Consider the following 17469-nt stretch of genomic DNA (forward strand, 5'->3'; position numbering starts at 1 on the left):
TACGTGAAAGTAGTAGGTTTTTTTGGCATACGTCAATCGTTAACTTGTCATTACGTTGTTACAGTTCTTATGCATCACACTAGTAACCACATTAAATGTAAGAAACAGAAATTCAGGGGAAGTTAATTTCCTGGTTTGATGAAAAATGAGCTAATACAGTAACCAGAATGAGGTCACATTTACCAATGTTTCTGTCAGCTGTACCTTCCTGCATGTCTCCTAGCACATGCTTAGCCAGCTAGAACATTTATGCTGTAACACTGTGCTGTTGTGTTATTGCTCAGACTTCCTCAACAAACAGAGGGGCTCTGAGGTGTGGCAAACTGAAATAAAGATTAATAGTATTTTGTTTAAAGCAGTAGCCAGTGGTTTTGGGGAAAGGAAAGGGAAGGAAAGGAAAGGAAAGGAAAGGAAAGGAAAGGAAAGGAAAGGAAAGGAAAGGAAAGGAAAGGAAAGGAAAGGAAAGGAAAGGAAAGGAAAGGAAAAGGAAAAGAAAAGGAAAGAAAGAAAGGAAAAGGAAAGGAAGAAGGAAATGAAATGGAAAAGGAAAAGGAAAGGAAAAGGAAAGGGGGAATAAAGTAAGGAAATGAAAGCGTAAAGGAAAGTGAAATTGAAAGTGTAAAGGGGATTGAAGTGGCCATTTAGGTATTTTTATTGTTATTGTTTACTGTTAGTTTCTGGGATTTAATTGTTCTTATTCTAGTGTCTTTTCTTTTATTTTGCTTCTTTTTCTTTTCCTTCCTATCCCCGTCCCAAACGTTCCCTTATCCCTTCCCTTCCCTTCCCTCCTTCGCCTTCCGGTGCCCCCTTCTCCCCCTGCCAACCTTCTCCTTCCACATTCGCCTTCCCGTCTCCACCTCTTCCCTTCCCTTCCTGCCCGTCACCTTCCCTTCCCTCACTTCACCTTCCACTTCCCTTCCATTCCACTTCCCTTCCGCCCTTGCCACACCCCCCTTACCGCTAGTCCCTCTAACGGAGAAAGGAGAAAAAATATTTGAAACCAAACATAATCTGCAAATTAAATTAAATGATAACGGTGTTAGTTATTATTTGTAAGTATGGGTCAACACCTTATTATATACCTGAAATACTGCAGTATTCACATATTCTTTTATTAAAGGATAACTACCTCAAGAATAATGTCTCAGGGATTTCACATACAAAGAATTATCACAAGGGAGCCTATTGTTGTATACCAGTTGTTCCTCAGAACTCTAGGCATTACCCCCTCTGGGCTCAATGCCTGGAAAAATCCCTCTATTTCATTTCTTTGAGCTGTAATACTGTCACTACTGCTGGCATTTACCACTGAATGCCTGCACTTAGGAGCACATCTGTAGAACAGCTGCTGCACTGTGAGGAAAATGGGACTGTAGCATAACTGCTTGTTTGACCTTTGCTCAGTCTACACTTCAGTTGGCTGAATACTTACTCCCCTAGCAGTGCTACTCACCATTGTTTGCTCTCAGACTTAGAAAGTTCTGCACTTTTTTCCCTAGTAATGTGGAAAACTTCTAAAAGTAGGAGAAAAACAGAATTGTGCTGTATGATTCCTGGCTATACATATTCGTGTAACACTGAATACAATTTTCCATCTAGGCACAAAAAGTGAAATGACTTCTGTGGTGCTTGATATGATTTTCCTTATAGATTCTCTTTGGGGACCACAGCAATAGAAAAATGCAGTAGAAGAATCTACATTTAGAATTAATTAAAACTGGTGAAGAAAAAGTACTTGTTTCATTTTAGAGGAGTTCTGTGATCCTAAAGCTCTAGAAATAATAATGTGAAAATCTGGCAGCCTCCTTATTCCTTCCACTGTTCAGTGAGGTGCTCAGTTTGCCTTGGGATTACACATGATAAGGAAGACTTCTCTCTGAAAGTGGAATAGATGTTTCTTGGATTTTAAGATGCATGAAAAAGTATTATTTGAACCACCTGAGACCATGCTTATAGACTTGTTTTTGTAAGGGACAAAAAAAGAAAAGAAAATGGTTTTATTATAGCAAACAGAACCCTACATTAATGGAAATTCTGAAATATCCTGCCAGGAACTGCTTTGGAAGCATTTTGGGTATCACTGATAAGTTTTGATATTGTATTTATAATCATAATTTTCTAAATTAATCTATCACAGACAGTTAAATTTCTAGTGTAATGGTAATAAGAAAGATTCAGAAGATATTGAAATAATGAAATGAGCAGTTGCAAAGAAGAGTGAATGATAGTTTTTTGTTGGTTTTTTTTTTAATTTTGTAGTAAAAATATTTTCAGCGTTAGGATACTTGGACTTGGACTGTAGACAGCCTTGTTGGTATAATAGTTATATAGTTATATAAGAGTTAGTGATGGAAGGAAGCCCTTCAGACTGAAATGCTGCATGGCCATCCAAGGTGAATAAGAAGTCGAAAAATGTTTCATCACTTTGACAAATGCAATCAATACATATTTCTGTCTTAGCTGGGACTGGGGGGAGGGATGTTATCTGTTACAGGATTTCTCCTTTTCAGGAAAAATCACTTCAGTCTTTCTACAACTTAGCTTGAACTTCCTTCCCATCATCAACACCTGATCTTTTCCAGCCTTCTGGCAGTGGCAGTTGGACTACCAGTGACAAATGATCTATTTATAGAGTGGTGTTGTCTTTTGAGATTGTAGCATTTCCCTAATAGGTTGTCATGTGGTCTTATAGGGCTAAAATAAACGTAGGGATATTTTTTACAATTGGGTTGTAAAATGCATTTGATTGCATCTAAAATTATTTATTTAAATGGATGTAAATGAGCTACATATTCAGCTTTATATAGGGCAGTACAAGCCATTACAATTTTGCTTTTGTGATCTAATAAAAGTTTTTGTTATTGTGTACATCCTAGTGCTACTTAATTATATGAGTTCAGAATTAATATCACCCATACTGGTCTTTTAATTGGGTGGAATATAAACATCTGGCATTTCTCTTTAGCAGTTCCATTAAAAGTTTATTTTATGACAGCAATAGAATGATTATATTAAATACAAGTCAAAATAATGTCTACTTTTATTACACAAAACAATTTACAAAACCTCTCCTAACTAGAATACAGAGTTACTGCTATATGATAAAAATATTATATAAAATCATTAAAAGAACCATGCAGACAAGAGTCATTAACTGTGTACATTTACCTAATGAAAATGGAAAGCAAAAATCTCTGAACTGATTCATAATAATTTGGGTTGAGAGCTTATAATCAGGGATGTGGCAGATTAAAAAAACAAACAAACAAACAAAAAAAACCAACACCAGATAACAAACCAACCTGATTAAAAGCTTGGACATGTTGGAAACATGGAGATGTGCGTGACACACTGCCAAAATAAAATAAAAGTTACTGAGTGATACCTACTTGCATTTTCAATGATTCATCACTTCTAAATGGTTGTGTGGAATTATTCATCTGTCAGCAGTTCAAACAATACAATAAAGTATTTTTTAAACATGATATGGGTGCTTGGCAGGTACATTGTGTGATGAGAGTGTAACTCCAAAGATCTTTTATTCAGTGACTACAGCAATTTTATAATTACCTAGGAGCTGGTATTTAGAAAGGAGTGGGGCTTGTCTTTCTCTGTTTAGTGATAGCATGTGGAATCTTAGTATTTGTAGAATCACAGAACGGTTTGGGTTGGAAGGTACCTTAAAGATCATCTGGTTCCAACCCCCCTGCTATGGGCAGGGACCCCTTCCACTAGGCCAGGTTGCTCAGAGCCTCATCCAGCCTGGCCCTGAAGACTTCATCTATCTGTGAAGAGCTTACGTGTAGGTGTGGGTTGTACAGTGAGTTGAAGTTCATACTACAGTGCCATAGTCAGGACTGTGACTATATCGTATAAATAAATTGTACCAAAGAAATATATTGTAAAAGTCTCAGAAGAGGATTTTGAGCGTGGACTGTTGCATAACCAGTCAGGTGCCTAAAAAGCTTGTCTGAAGAGAGCAAATTCTTCGTCTGAGATTGTTAATGTCTTGAGGCTCAAACTGAGATTACATTTTTTAGGATGCGTGGTTTATAAAGATGCAATGTCTCTTATCTCATGTTGGCACATAAGGTGTTGCATTGGTGGGAAATTCCAAGCTTGCTGCTCCTAACAAGTTGCACAGCTGCCTGTAAGAAAGAGTAGAAGGTTGAGGCATGTTCTCTGTAAGGATAATTGAGCAGTTTTTATTAGACTCATTTATTACCAAGTATTACAGAGACTAGTTTTTATTTTATAATAAATTCTGTGAATTCACGTCTCAAACTAATATACTAAAAATGGCAGCATCAACCTAGCACTAGGAAATACTTAAAAAACCTGTTGGCAAATGCTTATAAAAACTGTTACAGCAGATTGGAAATCAAGTGTTTCTTCAATATAATGTGCCATTTATACGAAAAAACGATGTTAAAGCATAGCTAAAAGGAATGCAGTTATTTTCCTGAACTTATTAAAGCAGACAGAAATAGCAGCTATTTTGATGGAAAACGTAAACTCCCCGGTAAGTAAAGGTGAAATGGGGTTTCAACAATGATAAAATCGTTGAAATTATAATTTTCACTGTATAATGATAACTTTTTGCTGTACAAAGTAAGCTGCAATGGGCAAAGAATGAAACATGAGTTTATTTAGAATGGATGAGTCATGTTATACATAAACTGCTGGTTTTCTTTATATTTTAAAAAGGTTTTAATTTCCTTTTTACCAGTTTGAAATAATTGAAATTAATATTAAGCTTTGAGGTTACAGTATGTTTTCACAAACATTTTCATTAATCATGATAATTGACATATCCACATTAACTCAAATTGTTGAAAAATCAAGTAATAATTTCAGGATTTTTTAAAATTAGTTTTTATTTTTAATACTCTTTTTTAGAACTGGGTAGAAAAAGCAGAGAAACAGAAACTGTTGTCAGACACCCTTGACCTTTCCGAACTGTTTCATCCAGACACATTTCTCAATGCTTTACGCCAGGAGACTGCAAGGTGAGGGGAAAATAATGTGCCTATTTGTGCTAATGTGCCATTGTTCCTTATGTGTGAGGAAGGTTATTTCATTTTCAGGACACAGATCCAAAAAGTTATGTCAATTGCTGTCCTCAGTCATCTTGAAGTAAAATAGCTGTTACCTGTTTAAATGCTGATTTTTTTTCTTTTTTCTTTTTTTTTTTTTTTCTTTCAGTTAGAGATGTATTTTTCTTCAAAGTAAGACTTAGTATGATATGGTACACATTGAAAATGCATTGGGTTTGGTTTTGTGTTTGATATCCTGTTGTTACACGTCTGTAAGATTTATTGTATGTGTGTTTCCATTGCAGAGTAATGAGGTGTTCAGTGGACAGTCTTAAATTTACAGCTTCATGGAAAGGGCGAATACAGGAAGGCAAACTCCAGGTTCAGGTATTTTACTAGGATGCTTTACTAGGAGTTTATGAGGATGTTTTATCAGTATGATCCAAGTTCATCTGTCCATAAACTGCCTGGAAAACTAAGCTAGAAATAATTGGTGTACCTGAGATAAAAGGGCTGGTTAATGGTGTACAGCTGCTCAAATGGCAGTACAAAGTTCCACAGAAATCAGAAAAGGAAAGCAGCTATGTTTTTTCTCCTCCCTGGTCACTGTTCTCATTTTAAAATTAAACTTATTGTTCCATTCTCTTCAGCCAACTCTTAGATGAAAATTGAAACTACAATTCCACAAGTTAAAATCTTGCTCTTGTCCAGATAGACAAATGGCGTGCAGCCGGAGGAAATACATGATGTAAATCTGTAAGTCTAGGCCCTGTGTTAGCATTTCTTTAATCCCTGAAAGGAGACTACTAAGGCAGTAAAACAAAGTAAGCTATAAGAAAACTAAGTTGTTTTTGATATGATAAAAACCCAACAATTTTTTAATGACCAGTTATGCCTGCACCCAGCATAAAGTCACCACTGATTGCTTTGACAGCAAAGTAGGAATTAATCCTCAAATGGTCTAACTTCTTAACATTCCAGATAAAACTGCCAGTTTGGTCAGCACAGGTCTCTGTGCACCTTTTTTATACATAATTTTGTAGGGAACTGACAAATTAAGTTTTCTGTGCTGTGTCTTCCTGCAGGTATGTTGATCCCAAAATAATCCTGCGCAGCTTCAAGTTCTGTGTTCAGCGTGGAGCACAGCCCTTAAAACCACATCCTCACAGAGGCACTTGTGCCCAATGTGGGGCACTGAACAGCAACTGTGGGCCCACGTGCAGCTAAAGCAGGGATTGCTGGATTAGGATTAGAGAATAAGTGGCAGGGCACCTGCTCTAGTCTGAGAATGCAGGCAGACTCAAGGCTGTGGGAGATATTAGGGTTCAGGGCTGGCTCCTGACACTGTCAAACATTATTAATACAGCATATGTAAGATTGCATATTCCTAAAATATTAATATATTGTAAGGCCAGTAAAGATAACTGTAATCATTCAATCAGCCCAAAATACAGTTCAGTCTTTTCAACTTTGTTGAATTAATTCTTGTTGGAACCAGAGAATGTAATTTTGCGAATTCTTCAATCTTGACGTTTGAGTAAGAATAATGGTTGCCTGTTTCATTTCATAAGAAGCATGAGAAGACAAGGGTGTAGAACTTGGAGATAAATAAACCAAGGGACTTTTAGGGCTTGGAATAAACCTGGTATATGACAAACCTCGGAGCCTGCAAATCACATGGTCTGAGGTTACAAATTCAGTCAAGGTTTCTCAGGTGTCTTGGTTTTGAAAAGACAGGTGTCTGCTATGGAGAGGCAGGCCTCTCCAGGAAATGAGGAATTCAAATCCTTCCCTCCGTGTTATTATAATTTGGAAGATTAAAAAAACAAAACTTTTCAGTCAGAGCTATGGGGAAAAGGAATAACAGTCCTTTACTAGTAAATATAACAGGACAGACAAAAAACAACAGCAATTATAACAATAGTAGAACAGAACCAAGAACCCCGAGGGCACACGGTGGAAGCTCCGGCGCTGATGGCTGGAAGCCAGGCGCGGTGGACTGTCCTCCGCAGGCACGGGGTGTCCTCGGCAGGCAGAGGTAGCAGTGCCGGAGAAGCCGCAGCGGCGGGACCCGGGCTCACCCAAAATCCAGCAGGGCAGCGAAGAAACTCCGAATTCCTGGATACTCCAACAGATGGTAGAATTCCCAGGACCAGACTCCTTTGTTAACCGTGGACTCCAGCAGCCAGCCGTGGCCCGATCGGTGCTCCCCCCGGAAGAAGAAAAAAAAAGAGCCGCGAGATCCCCCCACCCTCCGCTCTCTCCGGGAGCTTTTTTCCCTCCCCCAAAACTAAGTTATCAGTTCTTTTGTCCAGGTTAAGCACTCAGCACTTAGTCTCCTAGCAACTTGGGAGGGGGGAAAAAATTCTACAGGAGACTTAACATCAGGCCATATCAGTAAGTCAAAACTGAGTTTCACATCTCAGACCAGTCATTCTAGTAGGCTGTCTATCAGCTGCAGACTGTAGAAGCTTGAGGTTCTTCAGTGTCAAGTACCTCAACTCCTAAGTAACATTATCTCAGTAGATTCATATATTAAAAAATACCACAATATTTTACAATTGCCAGATTGAAATAGCTGCTCAGCAAATAAAGAATGAGAGGAAAGTGTTTTGTAACGGTATACTCCAGTTTTTATTAAACTTCTAACTGAATTTTAGACGTATTACTGTCTGACAATATATGTGGTAAATTTTTGGCAATGCTATTTATGAGTACACTGTTAGCAGTCTATATCTTGTGTAGGCAAAAAGGTTAATGTATATAATCTATTGCATTACAAGAATGTGTCATATTCTAAGAGGGATTGAAAATCAAAAAATAATTTTGTTTAGGAGGAAATTTTCTGCCCCTGGAATAGTACAAGCAGTTGGGTGAATGGTTATTTTTAGCAAAACATAAGAATTCTGTCAAATTTCTTCACTTGATTTGAATATTACATTTTTCTCTGTAAAAGAAATACTCATTGATTCTCTATTAGTAAGAAATCACTAGTAATTTCACCGCTCCTTTTAATCTTTGATGAACAGAAAGGATTTGGAACCCTTTGCAATGCCGAATATTTAGATTTTACTACCATGAGCTCTTCCTCATCTTTATGGAGAGCTGAGGAGAAACTTTCCCATTATTCAAGCTATATACCACAGGGACTATAACTAGGGTATAAAAGTGTCATCGATTCAGAAAAATCATTCTCTGAAATGTGTCTTGTTTGATAAGGATCCTCTGGATTGTACATTACGGTTGATTAACCTGAGCAGTATGAACTTTAATACTGGTAAAGTAAATTTTGTATCTGCAGTTTCAAGAGTTCAGGCTAACTTTGTTGAATGGGACGCTATTCCGAGTGGGAACTCAAAAAAAAAAAAAAAAAAAAAAAAGCAATCAGCAGAACAGATAAGTCCTTAAACACATACTGTGGTGAGATAGCTGGGATCTTGTTTTATCCCACCCAAATCAGAAACTGTAGTTTACCAGACTCCCCTACCATGACCATGGTATAGGCTATTTTGAGGTTTATGCGTCTCAATAGATGCTAATGGTGTTATTTCACTTTATATAACTAATCCCACCGAGGGACTTGATTCTGTGCTCACAGAACTGGGAGACTCTGTTTCAGGGTCTGGGAGAGTTGTGCTCAAGTCCCTGAATCAACAAATATTTAAAAGCCTAATAGAATGTCCCTGTTGAAGGTTTGGCACAAGTAGGAATGCAGGTGAATTTAAACCTGATAGTTACACATACTTCATATGTGTTAGTTACACATACTTCATATCTTAGTAAAACTCTCATGGTTTTGAAGATGTGTTCTTCAAGATTTTTTCTTACTTTTAATTTTAAAAGGTTTTGATGGCTTAGAATTTGTTCTGTGATAAGGAAAAGAAGAAGGCAATCTCTTTATGATCTGTATGTCGAAAATGCTTTCTCAGTCTTGCTGTGATTTTAAAAAATGGCATCAAGTTTCAGTAATTGTAGATAGTTGATCTTTCTATGCCTAAAAATACAAATAATTTACCGTGTGATCATCAGTAAGTTAGAAGCATTCAGTGCTTGATCTGCCAGTGAAACTACAAAGTAGGCAGAGGAATACTCAATGAGGCCAAGAACACACCTTAGTCTTATATGAATTATCAAATCAGATGTTAAATTATCATTGTTAATTCAGGTGATGGTTTAGATGTATGATCTGGAGTTGATCTCCTCTAGTAGGATATGATGAATATTTGATTTAGAATCAATCAGTATAAAATTACACCTTCTTCAATATCACTTAGATTCAATCTGTATGAAATTACACCTACTTTAATATCACTTCGGAGTGCTTCAACAAAAGGTACTGAAAATGTATGGCTATTGCACTATAATCACATATTGATATGCAAATCCATCTCTTCTGTTTGCTTTGTGCACTGATTGTGCTGTTGTACGAAAGCAGGTAGTCATTCCTTTTGGCATTCCATTTTCTGTATCGTAGAAAAGAGCGAAAGGAAGGAAGGAACATGGCAAGAGACTTATTGGGTAGTAAGCAATATGACCTTGGGTAGAACTTAATATACACAGTGAAAAGTAAAAATTATTAAAAGTCTCAAATACACAATATTAGTATTCATATCAAAACTATACTCTTAGCAACTGACAGATATATTATTATAAGGCATCCTGAGAGGTCTTTTTTTACAGTATATCTCCATCCTAAAATATCAGTAAATTAATGATGGTGGCCTGTAGAGGTAATGAAGTGAAAATACAACTGCTGCAGTCTGCAGCAGTTTGCATCATGTGATGGAAAATTGTGGCATTAATTAGTAAGGGAAAATTTCTTGCAGAGAATTTCAAATTTGGAAACAGACATGCTTTGGACCGTGGTATCAGCACACTTTCTACAAAGGTATTTTAAAGAAACATAGTCTGGAATGTGTAAAAATAACTTTATTGAACCTAAACTAGTTCCAATAGCTGTGAACTGCCAAATTCTTTGTAAGAACTGGAATTATGGTAAGATTCTGTAATCACTCTCTGCTAAGTTTCAAAGATACTATGATTATATTACATATGCTGTGAAATTCCTGTCTTTCATAGTACTTATAATTTCTCTATACTGTTTATTATCAAAATGAAAACATGGCTATGGGCGTGCTCAGCCAAATGATATTAGAAAGTACATTGTTCTAGTATTGTTGAGTTTTTTCTTAATGTCTTTTAATATTAAATGAAAGTAAAAATTTGGTCTTAATCTTCAAAGGAGTTTCTACCATTGGTTGAAGTTTTTTGAAGGAGATGAAATGGTATTATTTTACATAACTGTAATGTCAAAAGGACTGCCAATATGAAAAGAAGAAACATGCAGTAAAAAGTTTTTTCAATAGAAATTTCTTTCAGAGCTGTTCAGGATGGCCAGACCTTTGAACACCCTAGAAACAAACTTCAAAACCTCTTCATCATACCAATCTTCATGCAATAACTTTGCCAACATTATTTATTAAACTATGGTCCCTAAAAATATTCCCTGCAGAAAGCAAGAAGGACAGAAAGAATAACATAGAATATGAATCTTTCTAAACTTTGTGTGAAAGTTAGACAAAAAGTCTACTCTGAACTTTCCATTTGGGGTTGTTTTGGTTCAGGTTATTGGTGGTTTCACTGTAAATCCTAGTCTGTATGAAGCACAGATTGCTCCAAAGAACATTGTCACTTCTCTGGTCACTGTCTGTCCGAGGAGAAACAGCTTTGTTCTATGTCTTTTTAATTTTTTTTTTTTAATATTAGCATATGTACATCTGCATCTTACACATTGTAAGGAAGAGTCCCCAGCTCAGCTTTAAAAGAGAAATATGTATTTAAGGAAGAAGATTCTTGAAGAGTGTAATGCCTGTCTATAATAAAAAAAAATAATTAGATAATAAAAATTAATAAAAGAATATGTAATGTATATGTATATAAATGTAATCTTACTAGTTTGCAGTTAATATATTATTAATGAAAAATCCCTAACACTGGGGAGGAAAGCATTGCTCTTCAAGCAGAACAGTGACCCCCCACTGTGTTACTGTTTAATTCCATCTTTTCGTGTCAAATAAATAATTTTAGAATGCTAAAATTACCTAAGGTAATTATATCCATTATATCTTCTATGATACTGATCTTCATTGTAACATCATTCTTTAACCCCTTTTTGCAATCTGATAGATGTTTCAAATTTACTTGCAAGGGAAAAGCACATTTGAAAATTACATTTTTCTCCATTTTGCTTATGTGATCACTCATCCAATTTCCAGCATCACTGTATTTCCTAATTCCAGTACTGCTTTATGATCCTTCCATTTGTTGATAGCCAAGTTCAGTATGATAAATTTAATTCAGGCTTTAGTATGATAGCATAATAGATGATTTTCAGATTGTAGCTTCTGTTAAGAGATCTGCTGCATCTGGAGAGTTAACCTTTTGAAAGGCTGCATGAAAGTTATTATTGAATTAAGTTTTATTACTGTTAAAACTGAAGTTCTCACTTCAGCAGGCCTAGAAGACTACTACTTCTTCTTCTTCTTCTTCTTCTTCTTCTTCTTCTTCTTCTTCTTCTTCTTCTTCTTCTTCTTCTTCTTCTTCATAATAATAATAATAATAATAATAATAACAACAACAATAACAATAATAATAATGGTAATAATATTCTAGTAGTATTTATACTGGAGAAAATGAAAAAATCAGCAAATACTGATTTTCTTTAAGGAATCCAGAATAGATGTCAATTACTTATGAAAGACTCCAGAGAAGAAAAAATAGAGCATGTAATTCAGAGGCTGAAATTAATTAAAACACTTGCAATATGTTGCAAATGAAGCATTGCATATTTACTTGAAGCACCTGTGATTCCTATTTAATTTTTTGCCAAACAACAATATTTCTAAGAAATCTTGAGTTGGTTAAATAAAATTTTCTCTCATATTATTTCAATATATTCTGTTTGCCTCTGCTGAAGCTGAGTAGTTGTACATTCCATTCTTTGAAAGCTATGCTCAGACTTCCAAGCAGGAAGTCATGCTTATTGCAGTGATTGTTCTTCTCTTCTTCTAGACATTTTAATGATTGTGAACTTGGCTGTTGCTATCATAATTCCATTAATCTGATGCCAGGCAACTGCAGTTTCATAATTTATGACATTGACAGGTATTTTTCTCTGACGTTTCAGAGAATGTGAATCCAAATCAGAGGAAGTTCACAGTGAAGTGTGGTCCAGATCTTGCTTTGAAATCATGTTTCCTATTCTCACAAGGAACATAACAGTAATTAATTTCCTGTTATTTAAAAATTTGGTCACAGTAAAAAGGTTCATCATTTATTAAAGCACAGAGTAATCATTATTGACATTTTAAGTCTGTTATTTATGTTTGAATATTTTATATTTCCATGCCAGATCAGTGGCTTGCAACTGGAAGGCTGTTGTTTCGATGGAAATCAACTTTCAGAAAATCTGCATGATTCTCCCAGTGTGTCATCTGTTCTCCCTTGTTACATGGCCTGGATTCCACAGGTACTAAATTATTAAAAGCCCTAAACTTTCGAGACCTATGATTTGATTTTTTTCTGTGTAGTAGCTCTTCAGTAAGATGTTGCTGACCTGTTTTCCTTTCATTTCAAAAAAAAAATCCCAGTCTTTACTAGGAAAAGCACTTACTTACTTCATTTAAAACAGAAACTTATTGTAGTTTTGTTAATATTCTTTAGCTTATATTGCTTAGATGAAGGCAATTTATTTCAGTAATATCTTTTTTTCTTTGTCTTTTAAAAACATTAGCATATTTTCAAACCTGTATTTAGTAAATGTATACATGTGTTTGGGCGTTCATTCCTAGAGTGTATTTTCTTTGCATTTTAAATATTGAAGTAAAATGCAGTGGCAATGAAAATAGAGAATGTGATGTGAGCTGTTAGCAAAGAAAGCCTTTCTCCTACTTAAAGTAATTTAAAAAAATGCCAGTGCTTGCAGATTTTAAGATGAAAGCAAAGTAATCCAAACAGTAAAAACTGTTACTGCTTCTGCCCTCCAATTGTCATGGCAATCACTGATAAATAGTGCAGAAAGTCACATAGAATGTATTCAAGGATGTGTCTTTTAACTAAAAAATTGCTTATTATAAAATTCATCCCACCTACATTTAGGAAGCCCATTTCACCAGAAGATAGCTGGCATAAATCTGTCCAGATGTGTTTCTACAGACAGCCTAGACCACTGTGATGACCTTTGTATATTGTGATAGATATTGTGCAAGGAGCGCCATTGCTAACACACTGCTGTATCCCAACTTCTTTTTATCTCATTACTTTTAGCGGGCAAAATATAGCATTATATTATAGTACAGCATTTGAAGTATAAAGGTTGACAGATTTAGACCTTGAACACAAAAGTAAATGCTAGCCATCATCTGCACTGTTGCTCACAGCTTGGTTAAGAAAAAAAACACTGAAAATGTTTAAAAAAGGACCAAAAACCAGAAAAATCTCAAAACCTCTTACAAAGTTGACCAGTGAAAGATTTTTCAGTTTTTCAGTATTTACAGGGTTTGGTTTTTTTCAGATAAATGAACAGATTTCTAATTTACTTGAGAGGTGGTGCTTGGGATAAATACAAAATTGCCAGACATTCTAATATATTGGCTCAGTGGTGGATGGTGGGGGATGGCAATATGTGTGATTTTCCATGGTAACAAAAAATGGAAACACATTTTAGATGAGAATTCTAAGTAGTCCTCCCATTGTTCTGAAAGACATTCATCTTGTGTTTGAAATAAAACAGATTTTTTAGTATTTTTCTGAATAAGACTATTTTTTTAAACTCCAAAAGCAGAATCCAAAAGTTATATGTGAGATCAGCAGAGAGCTTTATCTATAAAATTAAAAAATGAGATACTTCAATAATCAGTGAATTAAACTTTTTCAAATGTACTTATATTTGAAATGGATAGCAACTGACATCTTTGTGTTGGAAAAAAATACAATTCTTATAAAACACAGATCATAACTTGTCAACTACCCAGATTTTAAATACAAAGTGTCTCTAAGGAGAGTTTTTCTAAATTGGTCTACCCTTGTGTTGTTTTAAAATCACCGTAAAAATTGACTATAATCAAATACTGTGCTCAGAAACCAAAGCAGAATTGGGTATCATGCATTTCCCTTAATTTCATTACCTCTCCTTAGGAGAAGAATGCATAAAATTGAAAAAATTGTCTTAGAATTCTTAGGTTTCAAATTTGCTTTCTTTTCTCCATAAATGCGTCTTTTGAAATCTAGTGTGAAAAGTATATGTATAATGTAATGCTTTGAAATATTTTTCAACCAAACTTAAAGTAGCCTATAGGATTTCTCTGAGAGAACCCCCTCAAAATCCTGCAGTGCTCTAAACAGAATGTTTTGAGCTACTGATGTTATGCTTGTTGTCATTAAACTGTGAAGGTCCTTTTCAGTTTTAATTTACTGCTAGATCCCATGCTGTGAAGGGCGTCAGTAAAGGGGATGGAACTGTGTGAAGGCAATCTGACAAAAAGAACTTTTGCACTGTACTTAACCCATGAACATAAGGATTTGTGACTCAAAAAGACTTCCATAGTAATGTGATTCCTTAAAACATCAGTGGGATTGAGAAAGGTACAAGAACAAACATTTTGTCCCTAAAAAGTGTAGAAACAGGTGTTTGAAAGCAAAGTGGCCAGCTTCTGGCTCCCAGCTTTGGCAAAATTTAAATTCTCTGATTAATATTTTACTCTCAGTCTGGCCAGCATTTTGTCTTCTTCAGTAGTGTTAACCGAAGGATAAATGGGGTAAGTAAAATCTTTCTGAGAACACCTGAGTTCCTGATTATTAAGTTACTCTGTAGAAATATTGCCACACGTAGATCTTCTGCAAGGATTGAAACACTGTTGTCCAAAAGACAGGGGAAGTTGATTTTCAAAAGGAACAGCAAAATTCTTCAGTAATGGCTTTACACTTCACAGGCAAGGCAAAGTGCTTGAAACAGTTATTGTTTGCCTGCTTCCTTTTTCCTGTTTTTAGTTATTTTCTAATTGGAGCATCACTAACTCACATTTGATGTGATTTGAGTTAAAATGACACTCATTTTTATTTTAAATTCTTTTCTGACAAGTGTGCCTGCATTGTTTTTTGGTTCTTGAAAATCTGACATTTTCCTGTTGACAAGAAGGGACATTTTGAGCGTGACAGAAAACATGCTTAATATATATCAGTTGAATCAAACCCTGAACTATTTGCAGTAACTAAATACATCATGGTTTGAAATTAAGTGCTGTAGGAAATCTAGACAGAGTCTTTGAGCTCAGTTCTGTGGTCACACATGGACGGTGCCCATGCAAATTCCCAGGACGAAACTGCATCCACGGCAGTTTGTAGTACAGACAGCAGAGAGGAGCAGTTCAGTAAAACAGCTTGGAATGGGTGGGGTACGGTTTTTTGGATTGTAGTTCCTGCAGTATGATGCTTGCAGGTATCTCAGATCATACCAGGGACTGTGCCACATCAGGAGGGCAGGGTTTGCTGCAGGGATGGAGGGGGCAGTAGGGTCTGCCAGGGTACAGGCACCACAGCACTCCAGCCTGCCGGGATAGCTGCTCCCTACACTGCAGGGGCTCTTGAGCGCCTTTCTGCCTGCCTGGTTTACAGACACTTTGGATGTGTAATTTTTGGAAGGGCTTTAGCTGAATGAAGATTTTTATATGTAGTTCATGGGATCACCCATTATTTACTTCCTGTTGTTGGATTTATGGAGCAAGCAATTTTTCTGGTCTCTGCTTCATTGGTAATCCTTTTCCTTAAGAGAGAATGAAGTGTCCTGAATTAAGACTTTCTTGTCCATACTGCATCTTAACTTTAGATACTATACCAGTGGAGATTATTGCTTTCTCATGATTTGTTGTCTTTTTACATGATGACTGAGTGCTTGTTTGTTGACAGGATGCATATGGTCCGTATTCTCCGGAGGAATGCATATCTTTGCCAGTCTACACTAGTGTGGAGAGAGACCGTGTGGTGACAAATATTGAGGTACCTTGTGGAGGAAACCAAGGCCAGTGGATTCAATGTGGTGCTGCTTTGTTTTTAAAAAATCAGTAATCTGAAACGACATTAACTTGCGAAGTTATGAGACATTTAAACATCTAATTTCTTACTTACTAAGAGAGAACTTTATATTCATTGTTTTTATATTTTTAAAGCAGTAGTTTATTAATTCCTGTTTATTTTTTAAGATGTATTCAAATAATTCTACTTGATAGAACTTCAGTGTATCTTTGTGGGATACTGTAAAAATTAATACAGCACTATTCAGCAAAGTGCTAATTTAGATTGTTTCTCTAGATTGTAATGTGCTATATTTCTTTCTTGAAGTTGTTGAAATCTCTTCTGGTTTGCTCAGGAATGTTGAATAAAAATTCAAAGTCAGCATTTTTTCTTTGATTTTTTTTTCATTATCCTTTTGGCACTGTTATTCATATGCCTCTGTTACTTAATAAAATAAAATTTTAAAATTTACCTTTTGTGACTGAAATTTAATCTCTTACTTGAAGATAAGAATTGGGATAAATGTTTCAGTCTCTTTTAATGATGTTTTACTTTTAATTATATTTCTTTGTACAGGTAGTAAATAATAGGACTTTGATGAACATCATGTGGAGTTACAAATTCATGTGGAGTTACAAAATTAGATTACTATCATGGGTATTATTCAGAAGTTACTGAAAAAAAAAACTTATGAAACTCTACTAAATTCCAGTAAAAACATGCCCATAAAGGCCTGCAATAGCCAAACAATCCATTAGACAAAAAAAAAAAAAAAAAAAAAAAAAAAAATTTCCATCCAGTTGTTAAATGAAAAACAGAGGGATATAATAGTGCTTTTGGTCTGTGACGTGAGAAATGCCTGGAATTGTGCTCTTAGTGCAGGATACCCAAGTTTGATTTCACTGTTTTGTGATGTATCGAGTTGGGATGCTGTCATAGCATTGGAGTGCAATTAGACAAAATCCTAAAATCCATCAGGAGGCAGCATTACTGATGTCTCAACATAACAAATGAAAGTGTCCAATTTTTAAGTGGAATTACACACCTCATGAAGATATTTTTAAAAGCCAAAGGCAAAGCACTTTATTGCTTTGCTTGGAAAACAAAATAGACGCTTTAGCTCTGATATATCTAGCAGATTTTGTATTCATTTTGAAATAGTCTCTACATTTAGACTATCTTTTACTTTCCTGATATTTTTCATTGATGGTTTGAGGGAGAATGAAGGATAGCAGAGAAAAGACTGGCCTCATCTCCAGGTTAGCTTCCTGAAGAAAGTATTTTTCTCTCTTCTCTATTGTTCATGCCTGAACTTGGTCTTTTGTCTCTATTTGGAAAGTTTTCTATTTTAGTTTTTCTTCTAATT

At 35.5% G+C, this 17469-nt stretch overlaps 1 protein-coding gene across 1 annotated transcript in view; it reads left to right on the forward strand.

Moving 5' to 3' along the window:
* Nucleotides 1-16262, forward strand: part of DYNC2H1 (dynein cytoplasmic 2 heavy chain 1) — a 147817-nt gene extending 131555 nt beyond the window's left edge. Inside the window, exons 86-89 of the mRNA XM_040056035.2 lie at nt 4900-5009; nt 5342-5423; nt 12448-12564; nt 15999-16262. Of these exons, the coding sequence (XP_039911969.1) occupies nt 4900-5009; nt 5342-5423; nt 12448-12564; nt 15999-16157 (468 nt within the window). The 3' untranslated portion in view covers nt 16158-16262. The remainder of the gene's footprint in view (nt 1-4899; nt 5010-5341; nt 5424-12447; nt 12565-15998) is intronic.
* Nucleotides 16263-17469: the final 1207 nt, after the last annotated feature.

This window comes from Hirundo rustica, chromosome 2 (assembly GCF_015227805.2).
Source record: "Hirundo rustica isolate bHirRus1 chromosome 2, bHirRus1.pri.v3, whole genome shotgun sequence".
In the NCBI taxonomy this organism is placed as follows: domain Eukaryota; kingdom Metazoa; phylum Chordata; class Aves; order Passeriformes; family Hirundinidae; genus Hirundo; species Hirundo rustica.